The sequence below is a fragment of the Crocodylus porosus genome, unplaced genomic scaffold (assembly GCF_001723895.1).
Source record: "Crocodylus porosus isolate Cpor-Errol unplaced genomic scaffold, CroPor_comp1, whole genome shotgun sequence".
NCBI classification, from domain to species: domain Eukaryota; kingdom Metazoa; phylum Chordata; order Crocodylia; family Crocodylidae; genus Crocodylus; species Crocodylus porosus.
The window spans coordinates 66,183,504-66,210,760 of NW_017728950.1; the positions used below are offsets into that span (position 1 = coordinate 66,183,504).

The 27,257-nt window shown below is 41.5% G+C and overlaps 1 protein-coding gene across 1 annotated transcript in view; it reads left to right on the plus strand.

Annotated features, from left to right (window-relative positions):
- Nucleotides 1-26,452, plus strand: part of RORB (RAR related orphan receptor B) — a 183,931-nt gene extending 157,479 nt beyond the window's left edge. Inside the window, exons 5-10 of the mRNA XM_019555434.1 lie at nucleotides 5,967-6,088; nucleotides 7,699-7,831; nucleotides 9,529-9,636; nucleotides 10,087-10,197; nucleotides 24,556-24,668; nucleotides 25,151-26,452. Of these exons, the coding sequence (XP_019410979.1) occupies nucleotides 5,967-6,088; nucleotides 7,699-7,831; nucleotides 9,529-9,636; nucleotides 10,087-10,197; nucleotides 24,556-24,668; nucleotides 25,151-25,306 (743 nt within the window). The 3' untranslated portion in view covers nucleotides 25,307-26,452. The remainder of the gene's footprint in view (nucleotides 1-5,966; nucleotides 6,089-7,698; nucleotides 7,832-9,528; nucleotides 9,637-10,086; nucleotides 10,198-24,555; nucleotides 24,669-25,150) is intronic.
- Nucleotides 26,453-27,257: the final 805 nt, after the last annotated feature.

Below are 27,257 nucleotides of genomic sequence, written 5' to 3' on the forward strand. Positions count from 1 at the left end.
TGCCAAGGCAGGGGGTCGGACTAGATGATCTACCTAGGTCCCTTCTGACTCTAGCTACTATGAAACTATGAAACTTGTTTATTCTAGGCTGCCCTCTTTCCTGCCAAGGCAGGGGGTCGGACTAGATGATCTACCTAGGTCCCTTCCGACTCTAGCTACTATGAAACTATGAAACTATGAAAGGTTATTTTATCTGTAGCATGATGGAAGCAAGAGAGCAGACAAGCTGGGGAGAGCAGAGAGGAGGAGGAGGATACAACTGTCCATGTGGGAGAGAGTTATAGCATGAACCAAAGTTTCAGCTGTAGGAAGAGGGATATTGGAAATACTGTAGAAACCCTGTTATCTCCCTGTTGTATGATATACAACATCTCCTGGCTTCTAGCCTTAAATGCAGTTATGGCTAGTTGGTTGTCCACAAACACATCTTTCTGGGCATTTTGATTTATTCCCCCGTGTTTAATTTGAGCTTGAATTATCCATTTAAAGTCTTATTTTGTTATAATCTTTCTTCTTGTAAGTCAGGGGAGGAAATGGGATAATGTTGTGACACACCAGCATGTCAATAAAAGACAAGCTGTCGTTTTCTGGTAGTAGTCACACAATGGGGATCAGGGTAGCAAAGTTTATACTCTGCATCCCAGCAGGGACCATTATTCATGGAGATTTACCCATCCATCCGTCTAACCAGCCAACTTGTTATAATGCCTCCATCAGTATCTGAGATTCTTTGTTATAGAAGTTGCTACCAACCGCACAAGACCTGGGTCAATCCAAATCCTCAGGTTTCTGGAAGCAACTATTCCTGGATATGCGCACATACACTCCCATAACAGTAGAATTTGCTATCTGCCATTCACTGCCATACCCTTCATTTTCAGGTACTTTTCCAGAACTAATACAAATCCCTCTTCATGATGTCTCTATTAAAGAACTGAGTATTCATCTTTTTCTCCTTAATCAGTGGTTATCTGGGTTATCTCAAACATTTCAAATAAATCTCAACAGTTTCTCTGGAGCCTCTGCAAGCCTGTTTCATCAATATATGTTCATGGCTCTGATGCAGGGGTAATGACTCTTGTTTGGTTCCAGTTGCTATTGCCAATTCCCAGATGAACTGGTTTCCTGGCTGTCTGTTTGGCCAGTTGTTTGTGTGATTCATATAGTAAAACTATTGTTTCTTTATGTTTCCATTCTTTTAATGGAAAATCAAACCCTCATTTATCCTTGTGTCTCAGCAGAGGAAACTAACCCTGCTGTTGAACAGAGAGATTTATATTAGCATGTCTACCCTTGTTTCAAGTTTTTTTTTTGACCACCTGAATAGCTCTCCTGGTCACTACTGACTGGCACAGGATGTATTTTGACAAGATGATTGCACACTCAGACTTTTGGACATCTGAGCTATTGTGAGGCATTCCCTCTAATATTAAATGCTTTTCCTATTATATTTTGACGTAGATACTCAGCACACAATTTGCATGTGTTCATTTTGAAACTCCCATGAATCGATGAATCGTATGAATCCCATGAATCATGAATCAATGAATCTCTTTCATAGTCAAACCTTCTTTAGCATGGATTGGATTTAAGGGCCAATGTAATCAGCTGGAAATGAGTCACAGTAGTGGCTATGTTCTGAGAAAAGCAGTCAGGCTTACACAAGCCAGATCAAAGTATAATTATATATGAGGTGAGTCCTGGGTACATCGCACCGATCCATTTCACCATAACAACAGTAGGAGTGACTGCAGCATGGCACTCCCTTGGCCTGAGCGCTCCTGGCTCTTGTGTGTCCTTTTGCCCACCCTTGACCCCTCCCACCCTCTCTGTGCTCCCTACATGCTGTGCCCCCAGCGCCTTGTTCCTGCCGGCCAGTCAGCCCCAGACTTTGGCCCTTATGGCCTAAGAGCTCAGTATTAACAACATCAATTAATATTAATTAACTATAAGCATTAATTAATAATACAACTATAATGTTTATATTATAACAGTCATAATATATGTATATTGTTTTCTTAAATGGGGTGCCACTAACTACTGAAAAGTTTGAGAGGGGTGTCTTGAGAACCACTGGACTAACTAAATGGGAGATTCATAAGCTTTTCTGAAGTCAAGCATACTTCATCTAAACACAGCTGAAAAGATTTGCATTGTGTCAGTTATTTATCTTTAATGTTTACTTCTGGGCCTACTTTTTTTTCTCCTTGATAGATTTTTTTTTTTAATGGTTGAGGTCTCAACCACCCAAAAGATGTTAGAACCCAAGTAAGAAAGTCCAGTGAAAGAGGCACTGTAATATCAAAAGATGTAAAGCTCTTTGAATGTTGTTCTAAGGTGTTCCATGCTCTTTTACCTCTGTTGAAGTCCACGCTTGCTTTTACTTTTCATCTCTCTCATCAGTGGCTTGTACAAGACCCTTCAATCCTGTATCTGCCATGTTCATACTAATCCTCTTCCCCTTCTGGTGACTGCCAAGTCAGAGAGCAGGCAAGCAGCTTCCTGTGATGCCTGTGCATCTTTCTAATCAGGCAACAGAAGGAGCTGTCAGGCTTTGCTCCCTGGAGACCAAACGTATCTTTTCCGTGATACACTCAGACTTTGCTGGCCTGCGGCACAAGAATTTTGAGTCTGTCTTTGCACCTGGCTCCTCTTTGGATGGCAGCATGCAGAGCTGCTGCTGCTGCTACTACTTCTGCTACTCACCCTTAGGCCCTGTCACACACCTAGATTTGTTTCTTGAGCTGACATTAAAAATTGAAGTACGTGGAAACTGTTGTGCATGCAGTTGCACCAAGTTATAAGTTGGATGCCAGCCCTAGAAAATAAGAGCAAAAGATGAATGTATCAGTGATGCTTCCTGTATCAGGAGCTATAATAAATATGTGTGCTTCAAGGCTAGTAAATGAAAACACATATATGTTATTCAGAAATTGTTAGGCATTATCTGCCTCATTCTGACTGAGAATTATAAGCTCCCCCCACATGCTGGCTAGGCAGTAATTCTTCCTTTTAGTTTCTTTTTTCAAAGATGTGAATAATGTATGCTTCGTATAAGGAAAAGTGGGAGTCAAGAGGAGTCATAAGCAAGGACTTGGAAGTAGCTGAAAAGAAAAAAATGCACTAGCCAGTGACAACATAGGGCTTAATAGTATAGACTGGGAAAATGTAACATAAGTTAACCATGCTTCCACTGCCAGCAAGACTTATATGTTTCCATGACAGCATGTCAGTTCTATCCATATCCTTTCTATAGCATACATAATACACCCGACAGATGGAGCTTAACTCCTCCAATCAGGTTTGCTATAGGTCAATATGTTTTCAGCTAACATTGTATTACTACTATTAATGTACACTGTGTTAGGGCTGAGTAACAATAAGGACTAAGCTTACAATCATAGAAGTCAGAAAAAATTAGACTATAGAATGAAACTCCCACCCCCCGTGGCCTGTTACACCTAGGTATGGCTGATGTCCAAATCAACTGAGTAACATTGAAGACTGGTCTTTATTTGCTTCAATACATGGAGTCAGCTGGATGAGTTTAATAGAAAAAGAAGGAAACCTGCCACTTTTTTTTCATTTGGGGTTCTTTGGACTATCTTCTTTTAAAAAAAAAAAAGTGGCTGTGCTTTGCTATGATGAATGGTCAGTGTTTCTGATATGTGGTTTTTATTGTTCTTATTTGGAAATGTATTTTTTTTAAAAAAACAGGTAATATTCTGATGGATAAAAACTGAGGCTTGCAATTTATAACAGTATTTTGTCTTTAATTGTATGTATTTAAAAATGACCCTTTCCTGATTCTGGTGAGAGAGAGAAAAAGGAGAAAGAAAATTTCAATTTCCTTTAGCACTTCAGAAGTCCTTCCATTCAACATGCTGGACAATCAGTGTGTTGTTTTGCCAAAAGTAGGGCAGCCTGGTACCTGGGGATAAGGGGTCCACCTGTTTCTCCTGGGCAAGAATATTGGATCGTCCCCCTCCTGTAGTTGCTAATGTATGTGCACTACTTGTTGTTGTTACTACCTGTGTCTGTTCTGCCATCATGAAGCTGCAGTGTAGCACTGCCACTGTTAAAGAGTTTCATGGGAAGAGCTGCACAAAAGAAGCCAGCTGCAGTGCACAACAAGATTTATTTGTCCTACAAAACCCTGGAACCATGCTTGGAGGCCAGCTACTTGATCCATATCCATTAACTGTTGCATAAAAATAGACATCTTTCACTTACAGAGCACTTCTGTAACAGTGTCTACAATAAACATACTTCTCAATTATTACATTCACCTGTTCTGATGCTTGTTTTCCAGTTTTCTTTCTCATCAGCAATTTTAAATGCAATTAAAAGCTGGTTACAGAAACTCACTAATATTTTGGGAGCCCCAGACCATTCATAGGACTTTTCCTGTTTGTGATTTGAATGAAGAAGAGGAAACCATGATGTTCCTCTTCTCTCCCATGGCCAAATCTGGTTACTATGCAATTTCCTATTGACCAAAAGGGTTCTTACTTGCGTGCAAGGTTCTGCAGCCACTGTTTCATTTTTATTATTTCTTTTGGTTATCACTTCTTTTGGCCAACAAGATAAGCCATAGGCTGAAATCTGAGCACTACAGTTTATTAGACCTATAGTTTTCTGGGCTTCAGGACTAAAAAAATAAATAAAACATGCATTTCTAATAGTGCCTTTCATCAAAGTATTTTCAAATTTAAGCATGAATGAATTCCTCCTGGAAATGTCTGTGAAAAGCAAACCATTCTTGCCTCTGGCCATCTTCCTAAGTGCTCAGTTGTACCTTTCTAGGTCCTGAAATGGAGAAGGTACAAATCCTAGTGAAAGGGGTCCTTAGAAAGGCAACAATTCTCTCAGACCTTTCCAGAGCACAGTGTGCCTGTTAGTACACCAGTTCAGGGATGCAGCATGCTTAGCTGGGTCTGCTAACCAGCATGAACAGAGAAGCATGGCCCCAACGCCTCATCTTCTCTTTTGCAATTCATAGTAGGATTTTATAATATAGTTGTAATTAATATAATTATGCCCAGAAGATGCAGAGGATTTTAGGGAACAGAGGTAAGAAGTTCATGTGGCTTTACCCAGAACACAGCAGCCAAATACAGCTTCACCTTAACTGCACAAAAAGAGTCCATGAATGAAAATGTGTGTAGTTTAACTGAGGGTGCTTCTGTTATTGCCCAGTTGAGAAGAGTAGCTAACACTGCTCACAGAAGCAGAGGTTTCTGTTCTAGCCACCAGATGTATAATGATCTGATTACTCTGAATAGGCTCAGCAAAAACGGGGAACCAGAACCGTCACTGTATCATGTCATGTCAGATGTTCTCTAGAACAGTGGGTATGACGATGGAATGGGAAACATGGAAGGGAAGTTTCACATAGTAGATTACCTCTGATTCCATTGAGTGTAATGGCAACACCCCAAATGAAACTGATAGGTGTTTTACCACTGAGCATAATAGTCAGGTACAGACATTAAACTTTATTGGTAAGTTATAAGTGATCGGAAACCAGGCAACACCTGTAACAAACAGAAGTGTGGCACACACAGACTGGTTTAAAAATGGTGGAACCCAGTCTAAGCATTGCCACCACCCTCATTCCTCCTACCTCCCCACAGAAGGGCAAATGTCTGTTCAGTTCACTACTGATCTAAATCACGCTGCTTACAGAAAACCACATAAATTAGCTTGATTCCACCTGGGGCTTTTTGCAACTATCCTGCTTTGGGACCCTGAGTTAGCTAACCCTCAATTACCAAGTATGAAGACATTTCACATGGAGAAATGCAGCATCTGAAGTACAGGCATTTCCCTGTGCCATAAAGTTCATTGTGTTCCTGATTGATCATCGGTCTCCACCTGATTTTATGTCTTCAAAATTGTGTGAGCACGTGTTACTACTCATTGTGACTTTTCATGTAGGCTTTTCATTTTTCCCTCCTCTTCAGATCGAATTGCACAGAATATCATTAAGTCCCATTTGGAGACATGCCAATATACAATGGAAGAACTACACCAGCTAGCGTGGCAGACCCACACATATGAAGAAATTAAAGTTTATCAGAGCAAGGTACAATCCCATTAACATTTCTTCTCTTGCTTCAGTTTTATAGAGATTTAGTGCAGCATGTCTGGTAAGGACTTGCTTATCAATGCCCACTAAGGGTCCACACCCTTGGAGTGGGAAAGAGCAATTTGATATTAGAGGAATTTGGTAACTTAAACCTTAGTATGATCAGGGCCATTGCAAGGTCATAAAATGAGTTTTCCCTAACTAATCTGTGGATTAATCATTTCCCAAAAAGAGAAGGCTTGAATCCTATATGTTGGAATTTTTTTTAGAGAAGATAGTTTTGTTTTAATGTATTATTTGCATATAAAATTTGTTCAGAAAATGTCTTTCACTAGCAGCCCTTCAAATACAACCTAGTCCATAAAAATCATTTTCATCCATAGTAATGATTCTGCAGTCAGAATATAGCTGACAATTTGGTTTATCATGTACAAGACAAAACAGAGGGCAGTTTGATTTGTTGACATCTGTGGCTCTGCAATTCCAACAGAAATGAACTTACTGTAGCCAGTAAAATAAGCCCAGGTGAATGAAAGGCACAGCAGAAAAACTCACAAAAGCGTAATATGGGTGCTGACAGATGTGACAGTTGGTTACACAATTGGCCACTGAAAAGGATTCTACAGCCATGCACTGACAGAAGTGCATGGCTGCCGAACGCTTTAAAAATGCCCAATTGTGCAACAGCCTGAACCTTCATTATATGAGGGTTCAGATGAAGGTGCTCCAAGGCAGAGCATCTTCATTAACATCTGCCAGTGTGGCCAGGAGCCCTGCTTCCTATACTGGTGTCAGAATGGGAGGGTGGGGAGTAAGTGGATGGAGCTCATTCTGCGGGTTGCCCGGTTGGTGCTGGAGAGTAGGGCAGGTGGACTGGAGTCTCCCACCTCCAGCATCAGCTAGGCAACCCCCTCCCCACCTCCCACCCCCCATTCCAGCAACAGTACTGGAGCTTGGATGGAGGAAAGGTGGAGCTGGGGGAGAGTGGGCAGCTGCTCTAAACTGCAGTTCATCTCCCAGTCCCCAGGACCCATAAGTGAATGTCTGTTGGGTCCCAGGGATAGCTGTAACTCATGGCACTTCTTACAAAGTGCCATGAGTTACAACAGGGAGCTTCACATCTGTCAGTGCCCTGTTTTCCCAGATATTCTGCTAAATGTGTGCAGTTATTGTTCAACTGTAATCACTTTAATTATTTTGAAAAGTTTATTAAATTTACCAGAAGTTTTTTTAGCAGGTAACTCATTATTTCTCTGCTGCTAGCAATATATTTGCACATTTAAATTCCTTAATCATCATGAGCTTTATACACGCACGCACACATACACATATGTATGTATGTATATTCCACAGAAACACCTCCACTAAAAGAACATTTTAGCATTTCAAAATCAGACTCTCAGAAGTCAGGTAACACCAGAGATAAGACCAAATGCATTATGGAAACAGTTTTATAATGGGAAGTGTCATTCAACCTTAATAATAGGAGCTTTGCCTATAACAAAATATAAACAGCCCATTTTGTGTGAGACAACATTATGTTCTTTAGCCTCTGAAGATTCTACTTGCTCATTGCTTTCCTTTTTAATGCATATTTTCCCTGGAAGACAAGAGAAGCACTGTGGCAGCAGTGTGCCATTCAGATCACTCATGCTATTCAGTATGTGGTGGAGTTTGCAAAGCGGATAACAGGCTTCATGGAGCTCTGTCAAAATGATCAAATTCTACTCCTTAAGTCAGGTGAGTGGAGGTCAGTGGCTGGAGATTTAGTTTAAAACATGCCAAATTAGAAACGTGTGTCAATGCTTGCTTTGAACATCATTTTCACTTTAAAAAAACTTCACTTCTCTCTATCCCATCCAGCCCCCCTCAACTGCTTAATGCCTGCATGACTTTTTGTGCCGGTATGATATTCTCATCCCCTACTCTCCAAAGCCAATTGTGATTAGTGTTTGTAGAAAAACTTACTACTAATTGTAGAAGCTGCAATGCCTAACTTGAGGTGCAGTACAAGGAATTAGTCAACTGTGCTGGCTAAATCTGCATGCTACTGCCCCTTAAAAATCACCACTTGTCTTTAGTGGAACAAATCCAGGCTAAATAGGCCCTGCCTCTGTGGTCATCGCTAATCATTTTAATGAGGCTATAGCAGGACCCTCCAGCCAGTGCTCAGAAGGAGGAATCCCTGCTGGCACCAGTTACTCTTGGAATGAGAGGCTGGATGGTGACAGAACGTAATGACACAGTTGTTCTGTGTATGTGTGTGTGCACATGTGCATGGGGGCAGGGGAGCTCTTCCATCATGGCAACCAGTGATTGTCTGGCCTTCTTTTAGAATAACCATTCTCTGATGCACTCTGACGACATTTAGTTGTTAGGGATTCTGATTAAATTTACCGTGACCCTGCAATAATTTAATTTAATTCAATGGGACAAGGCAGGATTGGTAATTAAGTGCATTACCCTGTCATGCCAGTATTCTTCTTCCTGGGCTTGTCAGAGTTTTCTTTGAGCTAGAGATGCATTTCATGTGATCCAAGAAAAAATCGTATGGCCATTCTGGAAAGCTACGTTCTCTCATCCTCCTTACTAGGAAGGATGTGACTTCTTTATCAAACTAAGATCATGGAGCCAGGGCAAAGTACAGAAAACCAACAGGATCCATGTCCCCACTTTTTTCCCCATGGGAAGTAGTAGGAAAGTGTGAGAAATAGGAGAAATCTCTATTTTTCAGCCTTTGTTAACTTTTTCAGTTACATGAAGGAAATGCCAGGGGGTGCACTTTTCGTTTTTAAAAAGTAGAATTTTCAGTTTTATATTAACTTACTGTCAGAAGAGTTTTCAAGTAGCAAAAGATGTGAAATTGTAAATAAACATGGGGGATTTGTAAATTTGCAATTTTGTCCATAATTTGTATGGGAAATCCCCTAACCTTTCTGTTTTTGAAAACAAAATCATACAGTTTCAATTCTAACCATTTGAATCCAACACTTTTAAAGGTTAGAAGCATTGAAACGTGCTTGGAGAATATTGAATGGAAGTCTAGTTTCCAGTGGAAAAAACTATACATCAGAAGATGTTTGACCAGTGTTAAAGTTGCAATTATTGTCACCCTAGCAATCTGCATTGTTTTTCAATCAAGAGTAGATTACATTATCAGGCTGTGGGGTGGACTGTGAATTGCTATATTCTGTGGTCAAGCTAGAGAGATTGGGTGGTCAGTTTTCTCCAAAAGCCAGAGGAAATACCCTTCTGTCTTGCATGTTGCAGGCTTCAAGGGCTGCATTATTTGTGCCTGAAATCATTTTTAATTCTTGGTTTTTTAGATATGGCAACTTTTACTTTAAAAAATGCCTTGAGATGCCTTAGTATCTTTCTGTGAAGTCTTTTTTGTGTGAATGCTTTGTATGAATCATGTTCTTTCTGATGGCCAACAGGCTGCTTGGAAGTGGTTTTGGTGAGAATGTGCCGTGCCTTCAACCCACTCAACAACACCGTTCTGTTTGAAGGAAAGTATGGAGGAATGCAAATGTTCAAAGCTTTGGGTAGGTTTGATTTTTTATTTCCATATAATCTAACAAATGCTAGAGTGAGCTGTAGATTTGCCTTTCTACATGTAACAATACCCCAACATTTGAGCATGAACCCTCAGCATCAGCACTTGAGCTAAAGTAACTCCATTAGCTGCTAGTGGCGATACAATGTTTTTATTCCAATGGAAAGAGCACTGTGGAAAAGCAAGACGCTTCCCACAATGCCATATAGTGATTGAATAAAATATGAATAAAGACTCTGAAATTTAGTTCCTAGCGATTTTTATCCCAAACTCAATTTGTGCTTGATGTTGTGATGTACAAAAGTGTTCACTTAACCAAAGCACTTTCTCTCCCCCACATGTACCCACACTTTTACCTGGCATCATGGCAAACAGATTTGCAAGGTAGCTTAAGAGCTGATACATTTCTAGCATTGACTTTGTCCTCTGTGATCTATAGGTTCTGATGATCTGGTGAATGAAGCATTTGACTTTGCAAAGAATTTGTGTTCCTTACAGCTGACTGAAGAGGAAATTGCCTTGTTTTCATCTGCTGTTCTGATATCGCCAGGTAGTTTGTTTTCTCCAAATACTTTAATGAATCTTCTTTCTCACTGCCTCCTTGTTCACATTTTTTGCCTATATAAACATCTGTTGTTCCTACCTAAACCAGCACATTAAGTAATTGAAGAATATCTTGATCATTTTCATTTACCCTAAAGCTTTCTTCAGTACTTACACTGACAGTAGTTAAACCTACTAGAAATAGACTTGAATTAAAATATGGCTACAGCAGCCCAAAGAGCCACAGCTAGGCAGATTGTATGGCCTACCAGGTATGCAGAACTATTCTAGCCAGCTGTTCAGTACTTAAACTAAAAAATAAGTGGCTGGGTGTGAGCCAAGAATTGTCTCATCAGCACTCACAACATTGCCATAAGACAAAAGTGTAAATGAAGGAACATGAAAAAGAGATTAAGAGCCAGAATGTATATACTGTAATAGGCAAAGGAAGTATGGTGTATGGTGGAGAACAATGTTCCCTCAGGTGGAGCTTGAGGAAAGACTGTTCCTAATGGATACATGTTCTCCATAGGATTTCCAAGCAGTACGAGGGCTCAGCTTTTCTCTAACCACTTTAAGACAGAAGGAACCTAAGAAATGAGCTGTGCCTGTCAGAGAGTGTAGGAACTGCAGTTGTAACTAGCTCTTTCTGGAGGATGGGAGCAGGCTGGCCAAGGGACTGCTTTGAGCTACCCACCTGCATACAGGACACAATACAAGATGCTCATTTGATGAGAATTTGCTCACTGGTACACAAAACGACCCATGAAACTTCTCCCCAAGCATGTGTGTTTAAATAAACACTGCCTGCATGAATGTTCATGGCAAAACAGATTAAAGGTTTTAAACATGGGGGGTTGGATCAGAGCACAAGCTGGATTTTTAAGACATGTTCATACATTAGTGGAGGAATTATAAAAAGTGCCTAAGGGAGTTATACACCTAATTCTCAATAAACGTTAATGGATATTGGGTGTCTAACTTCTTCAGGGGTGTACTTGGTAGCCGTGTTGGTCTGAGACATACAAAAAATTAGAACTCTTGGCTCCAAAATGATACCTTTTATTAGACCAACTGGAACATGATTATTCCAGTTGGTCTAATAAAAGATATTATTTTGAACCAAGAGTTCTAATTTTTTTAGACTTCTTCAGGCCTTTTTTAATACCCCAGCAATAATCATTTTATTTTTCACCCAGTTCTGCCCCAGACATCTTCTAGGTCATTCTGCCCCTTTTCACATCTCTGGAGGGGATTACTTTTAGATGGAATTAGACTAGCACAGATGGTGTCAACATGCATGGTATCTTCATTAATAACAGCTGCTGCAATGATTCTGCCCTCTGTTATTAGTACAGGAAAGAACACTTGTGTTCTCTGATAGTTTGCCTAATGCAGGAAGAGATGATCCAGTGAGTAGCTAATGCTGTTCAGGGCCTTTGGCTTCTTAGATAGGTTTGTTTGCTGCAAGACTGCTCTTCAAAGATGTTTTTCCCATGCTGGAAGGTTTCTCAGTGACAGGACATAACTCGGGGAAGTGAGATCAGCAGCAGACCTCTCCAGCTGAGCTTTGTTTTAGAGTACAAAGCCTATGTGACCTGGAGAGTGAAGCTTCAGGGTAGAAAACCCTGGGAGGGAACAGGCGTCACCTTGCATTGCCTTAAAAATGTTTATGGTGGCACAAAGTGAAAACAAATAGATGTCTGTGCTCTTTGTGGCAGCACAACGTGGTCTCAACAAAAGATAGCAATTATTTATGCCACTTTATTGCAGCAGACATCTATTTGCTTTATGGCAGGACAGCATAGATGGCCCGGAGCTGCCTACACTCTCCAGCTGCCCCAGGGTTTGAGGGGCTTGGTTCTGCATGCCCCAGGAATTTACAAACAGGATTGGGCCCCTCAAGCCTTGTGAGCACCCATTTGGTTTTCCCTACTTCCAGAGCCACACCCCCGGGATCTGTTGGGTGCATCTCTGGAAGAAGGGCAAGTCAGGGGTTCCTGCTTCCTGAGATGTACCCCGGGCAAGTCCAGAGATTGCCAGGGGCATGTCTCTGGAAGCAGAGAACACAAAGCCTGTTGTCCCACAATATCAGTGAACAGAGCAACAGGCCATATATGTTTCATCCAATGAAGCAGATTAGTTGTGCCAGGACACCTGATACGCTTCATTTGGCAATGTCTGTCACTAGCCCCTTGTGATCCGCAATGTAACCTTTCTTTGTCTTTGTCTTTGTCTTCATCAAAGGTCATGTCTTAATCTAATGTCGTAAAACAGTTGGCTAAAAATATAGGACCCAATCCAAGGGATACTGAAGCGAATGGGATTTTTTTTCATTGCATTCAGTGGGCTTTTGGATCAAGCTAAGACAGAACATTCAGAGAAATCATAACCTTTCAGTTAAATCAGATTTCGATCCAATATTATGTCCCAAACAATTGAGGAAGGGACTGAAAATACCGGCTTAGCCAGTGAGATGTGATCACAAAACAGTACCAGCAACTCTGAGACTATTGTGCCTTCTTTTAGGCCTAATCCAGAGCCAACTGAAATATTGGGAAGACTCATATTGACTTCAATCCTTCAAACAGGATTTTGATAGAGCCTTTTATGAGATGTGTTTAGCTGTAGGTAGGCAGTTCAAGGATATCAAAATATTGATTCCACCATATGGTCTTCTAAACACCATTTTAGTTTAGAAATTACCAAAAGCTTTTGCTTGCCGCTAGTACTTGCTGTTGACCGAGAATCTCTTACTCTTTTCTGCTTTCTATAAAAAGCTTGTGGATGTATTTAGTGGCTAAGAAAGTAAGTGATTCAGCACTGGCTTTGAGCCAACTGCACTGCAGGCAAGTGTTGTGAAAGCTTCTATTAATGTGTTTTAGTCCTGATACAGTACACCAGAGCGGCACCTTTTTTGAACAGAAACTATTTCCACCATGCTTTATATAGTTGTGTCCTACAGATAAGTAGGAGCAGCTACCAAATTCTCATGTTCAGTGTAATCAAATCTAAGTGAAAGTCTAGTTACTCTCATAAAACACAGTCTACCTTTCATTTCTAGGGTGGCTTCTTCCTATAGACAGACAAAAAGGCATTTTTAAGCTATTATTTTCCTTCTTCCTGTATTAGGAAACATATGCAAAAAGCAAGTGATATGTGCCAAGCACTTCATTCTATAATTGGGAGCACAGGGGTGAGATAAAAGACTGATGAGTTGAAACAGCATATGTGCCTTGAAAAACAATTTATCTGTTATGAGTAGGGCTGTGCCAATATTCAATTTTTCAGTTTAGCTACTGAACTGAAAAATTAAAAAAAAAAAAAAAACCAGATAAGATTGAACTGAATTTAAAGTATGTGGGGGGGGGTTTCCTCCTGGATGAAATGGAAAACTCGAAAATCTCATTCCATTCACCACAAAATGATTTACTTGAGCTGATGCAACATGATTTATTTTGTTCACATATTTAAAACAAAAATACCATAAGAGAATTAAGATCTAGATCCATTAGACTCCTGGATAAGCATTTGCTCTCTCCTTTCTAACCTATAGCTCAGAGATTAGTATGCCCATAATGTATGTATGAGAGCCAGATCTAATTCCCTCTTCTGATTGGTTTTGTATCTGCATTGCCCTCCCTGCTTCACATCCCCAAAAGAGTGCTTTAGTGTTCTCACAATGGTGCACTCAGTCTTGCCTGTTAATAGTCCTTCACATTGTATAAATAACTGAACTCTCACTGAAACTGGATCTGGGCCTCCAGTCTCTGAGTGCCCTAACTACCAAGCTAGAGAGGCATTCTCATGCTCTCTGTCTCAGTGACTTAAAGTGAAACAGGATCCAACTTATCACAATGGAGGCCATCTTCAAACATCCTAGTGCTTAAGGCTAGGTGCAGACATTATACTTAATCTGCTTTAAGCATGCAGGAAGTGCTATACAGCCATAACAGAACAGATATTCATGGCACATAAAGCACTTAAAAATGGCGGATCCCATGGGTGTTTGGTGCCCCTTGAGTCAGGGGGGCACATGCCCTCCCTGACACCAGTCAGCAACCAGGGAGGGGGTCCCCAGCGGCTGATCTTGCTGGCCAGAGGAGTCCCCGGCAGCCAACCATGTGGCCGATGTCACTCACCAAAGTGGACACACTGCTTCCAGAACTCCCGTGGCCACTGCCAGAAGCAGCACAGCCACTTTTGCTGGCAGCCCCACTCCTCAGCTGGCACTTGCAGGGGAGGCAGTGCTGCTCCTGCCTGCTCCCCTGCCCACTGGCTAAGCAGGGAGCGCAGCTGGACTGGGGGTGCACCGGCACTCTCTGGGGGTGCATGTGCACCCCTGTGCACCCCCACGCATCACCTCTGGTGGATCCAACTCTAAGTTAACCCTGGGTGGATATATACTAACCTAAAGTGCTTTCCTTTAGAGCACTTTATTGAATGTCTATGCCAGATCCCATTGAGGGTTAACTTAGAGCGTGACCACCACTATCTCAGGAGGCACTGTATGGTGCTACTCAGCTCCATTTGCTGTGCTTGAGTGCTGGGTTGGCCCCAGCCCCTCAGCTGTCACTTATCCAAATCAGTGACAATCGCTGATCCCAGCCCCATGTGCAGCCTGGCCATGGAGAGGAAGTGAGGGTTCTGTCCCTGAAGCCACTCTGGACCTGCAACATGCTGCAGTCTGGCTGGGGGGTGCTGTTGGGGAAGGAATCTGGGGTCTTTCTCATGGCAACAGCTACCAGAGCAGCCCCTCTCCCCAGCCCAGCCCCTGCACCAGCTGGCGACCATGCTCGAACTGCAGCTGGGGAGGGGAGGGGGAAGGGAACCCTATGCTGTGTGGACCTAGCTCAGCTTCCCCCCAACCCACAAGCCAGCAAGCTGTGTGTAGGCCCTTGCTGTGGGGGGGGCTCCCTTTTCTGCCCCCCACCCCAGCCACAGCCCCAGTGCAGGGAAAAAAGCTGGAGCAGTCCCATGCTGCATACTTCCGGATGCAGCTGCCAGGTTGCTCAGGCAGTGGGGTGGGTAGGTGAATGGATCCCCTTGCTATGAGCTCCCCCTTCTCCCCCAGTTTGCTGACTTGGGGCTTTGGTGGGGGGGAGGCAGGCTGGGTCTACATGGCAGTGGGGCTCCATTCACCTTTTCCCCAGCCCAAGTGATCTAGCAACTTAAGCCAGAAACTCCAGAGTAGGGCTGCTCTGGCTTTTCATTGCACCAGAAACTGCAGCCAGGAGCCAAGGGGAGGCGGGGAGGATGAAAAGGAAGCACCCTGTCACAAGGCTCACCCACAGTAGCTTGCTGGCTCAAGGATTGGGGGGCCAGGTCCACCTGACAGGGGGCCTTCCTTCCACCCAGCTCCAGTTCTCAGTGTGGGGAAACAGTGGGCCAGGCTGCCCATCCTGCAGTGTTGACTGCCACTGTCAAGAGGCTTGGGGTGGGGTGAGGGAGGAAGGGAGCCCCTTCCACCACTGGGACCCATCCTGGCCCCCGAAAAAGCCCCAGCTAGGAAACTGTGGGTGGCCCTGATTGGGGGGGAGGGGGGCTTCCTTCCCCCCCTCGCCAAGCCTCCTGACAGAAGCAAAATGTTTCATTGCACCAGGAGCTGGCTACTGCTCCTGGCTGTGTTATTCTCAAAAGACCAATGAGTTAAACTTGTAGAAGAATACAGCTTGTTTTCAGAGAGCAGTACATTACCTACAGTTCTGCTGTTCCGCCTTGCAATCCCCAGGCCAATGTAACAACTCATACACAGCACTCTTAAATATATCCACACATCTTTCCCCATTACATGTAACATATCCCCATGTAATACTAACATTGGAAGTTTAGGTCAACCCATTGTTAAAGCACACTATAACAGGTCTCTATTCGTCTTTGTGTTGGCTTTTTAACTCTAAGTGATTTTCTGTTTCTCTGCATTACCAGTCCTTATTGGTTCAGTTCATGTTTGGTTTCCTTGTTCAGATGTCTCGAGTTCTGTGTCATTTTCAGTCTCCTCTGTCATTTCTTGTTGCTTTGTTGTTAGCTCTGTTTCCTTTGATGAATCTCATGCTGCTGCTTCCTTTCTCACCTTTACAAGCTTCAAGTGTTATCTGTTCCTTCTCACTACCTGTCCTTCCAATGTAATTACTTTGTAGGATCTGAGAGCTACTTGATGGGAAACTAGTGCTTTTTGTTTCCACATTCGTCCATCTGAAACAAGCACCATATCTTTGTTGGGCAGTTATGCTAACTCCCTGGAACCCCTGTCATAGTACCATTTTTGTTTGAGTTTGTTGAATTTTTTTAATGTTTTCATGTTTTGCATTTCATTCTGATGAGCATCACGCACAAGATTTGGCAGCCGATTTTTGAGTTTCCTATTAAGCAGCATTTCTGCTAGGGACAATCCATGTTTCATGGGTGTTGCCCTGTAATTTAAGAGTGACACATCCGTGTGTGCTTTTTTCAACGATCTGTTGAAACATCTGTAGCTTTTTTCAGCAATTTCTTCACTATTTGAATTCCATTTCCCACCAGACTGTTGGATTGTAGGTATTTAGGACTTGAAGTGTTGTGACGGAATCCATATTTGCTTGCAAACTCTTTAAAATCAAGACAGTTGAATTAAGGTGTGATCTAAAGTGTTTGGCCTGCTCTGATACATTACGTAGCTATTTCCCTACAAAATTGATCATTCCCAGTAATCTGTGCACTCCTTATTCATAGGGGGTTGCATGTTTGAAATGGTTTTAACCCTGGAAGGAGCGACTTCCACCCCTTTCTCAGAGAGCTTTTCTTCCAGATATGTTATTTCTTTGATCCAGAATTTGCATTTTTGTTTGTTCAGTTTCAAACTTGCTCTGTGAGCTCTTTCTAGTGCCTTTCTTAGCCTGAAGTTCAGTTCTTCCATAGTATTTCCCCAAACTAATACCTCATTAATATAAACCATAGGTCCATCAAGATCTTCAAAAATTTGTTGCACCTTTCTGTGAAACACTTCAGGTGCAGAACACAGTTGAAAGGAAGCCTGCAAAAGCAATACCTTCTGAAGGGCCTATTGAAGGTACATAATCTAGTGCTATTCTTTTCTTAGAACTTGCCAAAACCCAGAAGCGGCATCCAAAATGGAGAAATACTTAGCTTCAGCCACATTGCCAAAAAACCTCTTCCCTGTTGGGAATGGGAAAACATTCCCTTTTGATGTATCTGTTCATTTGCTTAGGATCAAAATACAATCTCAAGCATCCATTTCTTTTTTCTATTAGGACCAGCGAATGAACCCAAGCAGTTGGTTGCTCCACTTTTTCTATTATGTCCATGTTAACTATTTTATCTAGACTATTTATCTAAGTCCTTTTTCAGTTTCTCCCTTAGTACAAGGGGAACATTTCTTGGAACATGTATGGTGGGAGTATTTGGTTCTCTTAATTCTATTTTGTACTCAGTTGACATTTTCCCTATACTTTGAAACACATCATAAAACTCTTCTTCTATGTTCTTGCTTTCTGGTCCTTCAATGGCATCCATCTGCTAATCAAACCTAGAGTTTTACATGTTCACAACTCAATAAATCGCACTAGCTTTCCTGGGACTGTTACAAACTAAACTTTTACTATATTACCCTTATGTCTAACATGCAGTGCACGAACAGCCTTGGTTGCAGTCATGTTCCCAGTATATGCCCTAAGTTTCACTTTCTTATTCTCATAGTACACAGATTTAGTTTTCATTTTTTGAATAATATATTCTGGTACTATACTAATCTGAGCCCCTGCATCTAATCTAAAAGATACCATTAATCTATTGATGTCCAGGGTGATTCTCCAATCATCAGAAGAATGAACTTCATCTTGCATTCTGTCAGTGAGGAATTCTTCCTCTTTCTTGTTGCATTCAGCATGCACCTGCTGTTTCCTGTGTGGTGCATCCTGCTCTTTTCTGCATACCTTGCAAAAGTGATTAAATATTTTACATTTGCTGCAGCACTTACCGAATGCAGGGCATTGCATGGGTTTGTGGTACCCCCACAGCATCTGTAGCTGACCAGTGTTTCTTCAAGCACTTTTCTTTTCTCTCCATTTGCCTGCTTCATAGTGAGGTCCTCCATTCTGTATTGCTTGTGTGTTGCCTTAGCCTTTAGCAGTCTTGTAACCCTGTCTACTTCAGCTTTTTCTTCTTTTTCCTCCAGTTCCTGCAGCCTGGCATTTGTTATCTCAGCCACTTGGCACATTCTAACTGCCTTTTCCAAATTAAGCTCAGGATCCTCTAATAGTCTTTTCCTGATGCTTGTATACCTTATACCTAATACTATTTGGTCTCTGATCATGGATTCTTTTAGGTTTCCATTGAAGAAACCATGTGAAATTTTGTCAGCTGTTTCATTTAGACATTGTTCTGACTCATTTCTAGCTTGAAACAGTGAAATCTAAATGAAATGAAGGGCTTCGAAATAGCCCCAAAACAAAATGAGAATGGTTGAAACATTCTGAAAGTTTCAGAATGTTTCGAGTTTCAAAGCTGAAGCTGGGCTTGCCTGCAGGGAAATAGAAAGTAAGGAGAGGGAGGGGCAAGAGTGGGGAAGGACACAGTGAGGGCGCACCTTAACACACATGCTGGAGAAGAAGCTCCTGCAGGACAGGAAAAAAAGGCTCTGTCACAATTTGGCTGCCTGAGATGCTGCTGGTGCTACTGTGCTGCTCCTCACTAAGTTATTATTTTACCTATTGTTATTTAAAGTGGAGGAGCAAGCTGAGGCTGTAGGGGAGGAGGAGAGGCCTCACTGAGTCACAATACTGTGTCATGTTGAGGCCCCAGCACCAGCAAGGGTATACCTTAACACACATACCATGTCATACAAGTCATGAGTTTTGCTTGTCAGCAGCTTGAGGTGCAGTGTCCCAGAAACCCCTACACCTATCTCCTTGAAACTTGACAGGCTTCATGCCTTCAGAGGGGGCTACCATCCCTGCTGTTTTCATCCAAGTCTGCCCAAAAATGACAAAGTTATAGGCAGTTTTGTGCTTCCCCATTATAGCTTACAGGCAAAACGTCAAATGAGCTTTGAAACAGCAAAACGGTTTTGACAAAACAGAACAGTGCTTCCAAAACAAAACAACACTTGAAACAGGCTCAGCAAATGGGTGGATGAGAACCTGATGGTGTTTAACACCGAAAAATGCGGGTTCTCCACCTTGGGAAGAAAAACCTGCAGCATCCTTATAGGCTCGGCAGTGCTACATTGGATAGCACTACAACAGAAAGAGACTTGGGGGTCATTATTGACCACAAGATGAACATGAGCCTCCAATGCGATGCTGCGGCTACTAAATCGACCAAAACGTTGGCTTGCATCCATAGATATTTCTCAAGCAAATCCCGGGACATCATTCTCCCCTTGTACTCGGCCTTGGTGAGGCCGCAGCTGGAGTACTGCGTCCAGTTTTAGGCTCCACAATTCAAAAAGGGTGTGGAGAGGCTTGAGAGAGTCCAGAGAAGAGCCATGCGCATAATCAGAGGTCAGGAAAACAGACCTTACGATGACAGGCTGAGAGCCATGGGGCTCTTTAGCCTGGAAAAGCGCAGGCTCAGGGGTGATCTGATGGCCACCTATAAGTTTATCAGGGGTGACCACCAGGATCTGGGGGAAAGTTTGTTCACCAGAGCGCCCCAAGGGATGACGAGGTCGAACAGTCACAAACTACCACAAGACCGTTTCAGGCTGGACATAAGGAAGAATTTCTTTACTGTCCGAGCCCCCAAGGTCTGGAACAGTCTGCCAGCGGAGGTGGTTCAAGCACCTACATTGAACACCTTCAAGAGAAAATTGGATGCTTATCTTGCTGGGATCCTATGACCCCAGCTGACTTCCTGCCCTTTGGGCAGGGGCCTGGACTCGATGATCTCCCGAGGTCCCTTCCAGCCCTAATGTCTATGAAATCTATGAAATGAAACACTGTCTCACTGAAATGGTGAAACAGTAGTTGAAATGAAATGGTGCTGTTTCAGACAGCCCTAGTCTCCAAAGTTGCATGTCTAGCTCAGTCGTCTGAGGTCTTTGAAAAACTCCTCTATTGTTTCACATTCTTTCTGTTGTCTCACATGGAAATTGTACCTTTAAAGGTTTTGTTTGGGTATACAATAGCCTCAAACTGTCTTATTACTGTGCCCTAGCTTTTCTGTTCTGCTTCTGAGAACTGTAGACTATTATAAAGAGACAGAGCTTCTGGGCCTGCTATAGTTTAAAAAATAGCTACCTTGAATGGATCTTCCTTCTCTGTAGCTCCACTGGCCATCATATATATGGTGGAGCTCTTCTTAAATTTCTTCCAGTTTTCTGCTGCATTGCTACACAGCTTTAATTCCTCTGGAATTCTGAGACACTCCATTTTTCTCTCTTTCTTTGCACCCCACTCCTGGTACCATGTGTTATTCTCAAAAGACCAAGGAGTTAAACTTACAGAATGATAAAGCTTGTTTATTCAAAGAGCCTTCTTAGCCTACTTGCCTTTTGTTCCCTCCTACAATCCCCCAGCCAATGTATACATAACACTCTTAAAGGTATCCACACACTAGATACTGCTGTGGAGAGGCTTGGGTGGGGGGAAGAGAAACCCCCTCCCCATACCATGTGGACCCAGCCCATGCCCCAAAAGACCCCAGCTAGCAAGTTGTAAGAGGGTCCTAATGGCAGGGGTGTTCCCTTTCCCCCGAGCCCCAGCCTCTTGACAGCAGCAGCCAGAAGCTACAGAAGACAGCCCAAACTGGCATCTCCTCACCCCAGGAACTGGGACCAGGAGAGAGTGAGCCCCCCACCAAAGACCCCAGCTAGCAAGCTTTGGGGGGAACCTCATGACTGAGGGGGGCTCTGTTCCCCCACTCTGCCCCCAGCCAGTGCTGACAGTTGCCCGCTGGTGGGGAGCAGGGCTGGGGAGGCTGCTCTGGCACCTCTTGGGAGGCATTTGGGAGTTCCCTCTTCCTGTGCAGGCAGACACCAAGTTTCCCCTCACCCCCACCCCACGCACCTGACCAAATAGTGTATCTCTGTTCAGTTTGAAGGTATTCTAACTTATAGTACTTTAAGTAAAGTGCTGTAGTTAGACCACTTTCTGCTAGGGGCTTTTTGAATGTCTGCTCTTAGCCTACGTGGTTATGCTGAGAGGTGAACATTTTCTGCACAAATCCATTTTCTGCACAATTCAAGCCAGGCATTTAAATTCAGGGGTGTCACCTTTCAGATAAGTGTCCTGTCTTCCAAGATAGGGGGGCATCTTCTGTCTCATTGGGCACGTCTACATATGATGCTATGTCGCCGTAGCATCGGCGGACACATACCATGACGCTGCAGCTACATCACTGTAGCAATGCACTCTCTTGGTATAGTGTGTTGCTATGGCAACATAGCAGCTAAAAATTAACCATGCACAGTGCACTTGGAGTAGTGCAGGCTGTTACTGCGCCCTCATTTAGTACTTCCAAAAGAAAGTACTAAATGAGGGCACAGTAACAAAGGCACCATAGGGACATGCATAGATGCACCCAGTGAATAAGTATTTTATACACAGTGGAACAGCTGCAACAGAAGGAACTGAGACCCTACTCAAAGTACCCCACAGGCAGCCTAGGATAGTCCCCTGAAAGTTAGTATTCCTGGTTTATAGTTCGTACTCCAGTGATTCTCAACCAGGGTGCCACGCCGCATGATCCTTTTAAGGGTCCTGTGGGCTACAGCACAATATTAGCACTGTTAAATTTGCCAACGTCCACAATGATTCAAAAGGCACACCTGGAGATTTCAAATAAGAATCCAGGGTGTCAAAAATATGTAGCCTTTCTGCATTGTTTGCAACAAAAGAATTGCTCAGTTATTTCTCCATAGTCAAATCTGAGTGAAAGCTAAAAGGAGGCATTTTCTGAGTGGTGCCTTGTGTCTAATGACAGGTGCCTTGTGTCTAACAAGATTAAGACCCACTGCCCTACTCCAAAGAGTGTCTATGTATTTATGCAAGGTGGAATAGTATTCACAGAAAAGACTGGGAGTAACCCCATCCCAGAATACTGTGTAATGGTAGTTACACGGAAGGGAGTTCAAATCCTTGCTCACAGAGAAGGAACTGAATCTTATTTTCCACATTCTGCATAGCTGCTTTTACCACTGGGATATTAGGTGACAGATATCACCTCTGCCTCCACCAGTTTTGTAACTCAAACCCTGGAATTTATTTTCCCAACACAAACTGGTTGGGGACTTCCATTCAAACTTGGAAAGTTTCTGAGTGACTGAAAACATACTATTCTGGAAAATATACTATTTACTGAAGAAAAAAAAAAGAAAATCACCCCTCTAGTAATGTATTTAACAACTCTGAATTTTTATGCATCACATCCCCTACCTAGTAGTATTATGTATTAGTATTAATCACTCACCAAATCTATGTATCAACTATGGTTGGCAAGCTGATCAATTGAGCAGTCAATTGACTGCATATTTTTTGACCAGTCAAAGAATATAGCAATGTTACAAAAAATGTAGGTTTCTTGACAGATATATGCTTTTTTATTGTTTTTGACACGGTTCTTCATACAAAATTTGTGCTTTTTCAGTGTATTATTGTTTTTATACTTTTTTTTTACTAATATTTGACCAGTCAATTGACTGAACTTTGTATGACCAGTCCAATACTTTATTTGACCAGTCAAACAGTACCAACAGCCTTGGTCCATTTCTAAACTTCTTCGTCTGGCCGGCAGATCATTTTTAAAAAATATTCCTCTGATAAAACTGTTTATCTCCAGTCTGCCACAATGGGCTTGGATTTAACTCCATTGAAACGTGTGTTCTTATGACAGCATACCATTTGGCACTAAACATATGATGTCTGAATATTATTATCCTGTGCTCATTTGTGCAGGTGTTATATAAGCTCTTAGCTAATCTTGTTACTGCTGCTGGTACAGAATCTGCTTGCTTACCTAACACAAACAAGATTCTTTAGCATTTTGATGGGGTTTCTTTCCCCGAGCATCTGTTTAGTGTCTGGAGATCTCAACTGTCTTCAGAGCACAGACTAGTGGGTTCTAATCAGCAGTGTTTCCATGCTGTACCCTTTCCCTGCAGTCTTCCCACCAAGTGACTGAGAAAATAATAAAATCCTATTAATTAGACGGTGAAATACAACTATTATCTAGCCTGTATAGCCAGTATGATCATTGAAAAGGTCAACTTAAATTAATCTTATGCAATCAGTAAAATCACTCCACATCAGTAACTAAGAAAAGGAAAAATCAGCCTTTAAAGAGCTGCACCTCACAGCTCTTACTGTAAGATTTATCTTCTGCACTAAAGCAGATTTTTCATTTCCTGTTCAAAAACCCAACCTATTTCTAAGATCAGGCTGGATAGAAGAGAGAAACACTCTGTGTGTGTATGCATGTGAAAAAGAGAGAGAGAGAGAGCAAGATTTGCAGTATGATAAGAAAAAGTTTGTTGGTAGAGTAAGTGTATTGTATTAATGCATTCTGAACTGAATCAAGATCTGTCATATCATTTACCATATGTTTGTTTCAGGAAGACATGTGTCAGAAAAATATAGGTCTTCAAAAAAAAAACCCTTATTCTACTCTCACTAAAATCGATGAGAGGCTTGCCTTCCACTTAAGAAAATATACGATAGTATGGCAGGCAACTACGCCTGTAAATGTTATTCTTCCAAAAAATTATGAGCTTGTTTTGTTTTGGGTGACTTTAGAAGAAGTCAATTTTTAAATAAGGTATTTGCAAAATACAATTCACCAAAATTGTTAAAGAAACAATTTGAACTAAACCAGTTCTGTTAACACTTGGTCTCAAAATATTAGCCAAGTAGAGACTGATTTTTTTCTTTTGTTTTTATATTTCATTTGACATTTTATTTCTCTCATAGAGGTGAATATTTTGATTATTTTGTTTTATTCTTTCTACCTGTGTAAAAGATACACAAACAGCATGACATGGAGATTGATATAAATTTGAAGATGCCCTACAGCATAAGACAACGAAGAAATATGAACTTTAGCATAACAAAAAATATTGAAATATGTAGGTGCCCTTTTCCCATTTTGTTAAATCTCTCTCTCAACGTCTGTTTAAAGGCAACATAGATTCAAACAAACCAAAGCACTGGACACTGTGTGTCATTCATAACTGTTATGAACCATTGAACTCACAGGAGATAATGATTCAACATATTCTGCTTCTGAAATCACGTGTTAATAGTATCGCAATCCTTCCTCAACATAATGAGATTATTATTAACACTTGTCAGCATAGTGTGTGATGTCCATGTGTGAATAAGCTATCTTTCCTTGTCCTTGTTGGCTTTAGCCTTTGCCTTTGTTTTGCCAGATCGAGCCTGGCTAATAGAACCAAGGAAGGTCCAGAAGCTTCAGGAAAAGATTTACTTTGCACTTCAACATGTGATTCAGAAGAACCATCTTGATGATGAGACTTTAACAAAGGTAGCTCCTCATACCACACGACGGGATAAACCAGAAATGTTACATTTGATAGGAAATTCTATCATTTTGTGCGGGCTTCTTTGATTTGGTAAACAACAGCAAGGGTTGTTTTTTTTTCTGAAAACAAGGAAGAGGCCATTACAATTCAGATCTCCCTGCCACCCTGTCCTATTTCCTCCTTTCTCATTCCAACTTTCTTATTTTGAGACTAAGAATGCAGTAAGGAGCTCTTTTCAGTCTGGAGCACTTTCATTTTTGTCTTAAATGACCTCTTCTTTCTCCAAGACATTCATATTTGATCTTTAATTAAAAGACCAACCTAGGCAACCAAAGTCTGCTCTCCTACAGAGGTCATTTGAAACGTTTTCACACTCCAGGTGAATCACAATCACTCCTCTACCCAAAAGATTGCTACCCCAATTCATTTTGAAAATCATTTTGAAAAATTCTAAATAGTCTCTCTCTCTCTTTATGTCCTACAGTTAATAGCCAAGATACCAACCATTACTGCACTTTGCAACTTGCACGGAGAGAAACTGCAGGTATTTAAACAATCTCATCCAGATATAGTGAACACGCTCTTTCCTCCATTATACAAGGAGCTTTTCAATCCAGACTCTACCACTGGCTGCAAGTGAAGGGGAGATAGAATTGTCACATAGTCATGGAATGCATCACTGTTAAGACGAAAGAAATGTTTTCATGAAGAACTTATTTAAAATGTCACTACTGCAACACTAGGAATGTCCTGCACTTAATAGAATTATTTTTCACCGCTACAGTTTGAAGAATGTAAATATGCACCTCTGAGTGGGGCTCTTTTTTCTTTTCTTTATTTTTTTTTTGAACTGACCATAAACATAAAAAAATATAGACACTGGGTGTTACCTTTTTTAATTTTATTTTATTGGGGTATGTTTTGGGAGACAACTGTTCATAGAATTTTATTGTAGATATAAATGAGAATAGAGCAGTACTTTGCAGTATTACTCTTGCTGTTTATTGTTCAAATATAATTTAAGAAAATTTCACTTATTAGACTTGCCTATTTCTATGTTTTTAGATAGTTTAATGCATGTTGAAATTTGTAGCTGTCTTGAAAATTGTTGTGCATGTATGAAACATACATATATGTATATGTACTATATACACACATATATATATATATATATGTAATATATGCACAATGTTGTAGCTTAAAATCCCATGCCTATTTTCAAAGGATGCTCAGTCAGGCTCTCCTGAATTTTTTTACTCTCTAAGTAATATATTAGATTTTTGTTGGGTAATTGGGATTTTGCTTTGTCAGCTAGATTTAAATCATCAATCTCCAATCTATAGTGACAGGATGGTACCACTTCTGAGAAATGTGTAATGTAGTGCATGTCCATAGCTGGTGAAGGAAACATCAGGATTATATCAATGGTGCAAAAGCCTTGTCTGGATGATTCAAGTGTACAGAGGAAAAGTTTGGAATTTTTTCCCTGTTACAGGAATAAGACATGTAGAAATTAACATTACAGGACAAGAGGCCAGTAAGGAATCTGGAATATGGAGTAAAAATGTAAATTATCCCAAACAGTATAAACTTTTACTTACAAGCTTTTGTTGGGTCCCAAAAATGTACTGTTTGGGCTAGTTTACTTGTTTGTGACTCAACTGAAGCTTATATTTTGTTTCATTTTCTTTGAAAGCAGTATGCAAGGCCTGATCTTGCTTCTATTGAAGTCAATAGAAAGATTCCCATTGACTTCAGAGAACACAGACCCAAAATAGTTTTTAAAAGTAAGCATGGGATGATGATGACAATGAGACTAAAACATGACCAGCTGCTAAATGAAACCAGAGGGTTTCCATTTTGTATTAATTTGTGATGTTTGAGTGATGCTGTGACAGCTTCAGGAAGAAGTAGGAGATTGTTGGGGTGGATTTTTGTCTACAGAAGGAAAAAATGGCAACCCTACAGCAGCAACATTCAGATGTAAATGGAAAGTTGACCCAAAGCATTCCCCAAAATCTGGGCTGCTCTACTCCATTGTATTCACTTTTGCCAGTCTCTTTATACTGGAGGAAGGGGAGTAGAAGGTTAGCAGAGTATAAAAAAGCAGTAGTGATTCATTTATCTCAGATCCACACAGGTAGAGGCCTTCTACCTGTGAAAGCACAGGCCATTCAGCTTCTGCCATGATGATCTCTACCATTCCTTTCATCTGAGGAGACTACTCCACATGGTCTAAGATCTATATGGGATCAGATGATAGGAAAGGCGAAGTCTGAAACAGGGCTACAAAGAGATACATTCTTTACTCCCAAGTTCCTGCCATAAAACTATGGCATGCCACACAGTGCAATTACCCTATATATTTTTTTTTGTAATGGCCATGGGCTGATGAAAAGCCCTGTCTTAAGGTTCCTCTGGAGCTGTACTGATATGGAGCTGGAGGAGACACCCAAGGGAACCTGAGCAGGGATATTGTATGGTTAGTCTGTTTCAGCCAGTTTCAGGGGCTCTGAAAGGTTCTGGTTTAATCCTTCTCTCCCTTTCTTTTAGAGGGAATAGTTTCTTTTCCCCCAAAAGCCACTTCTGTA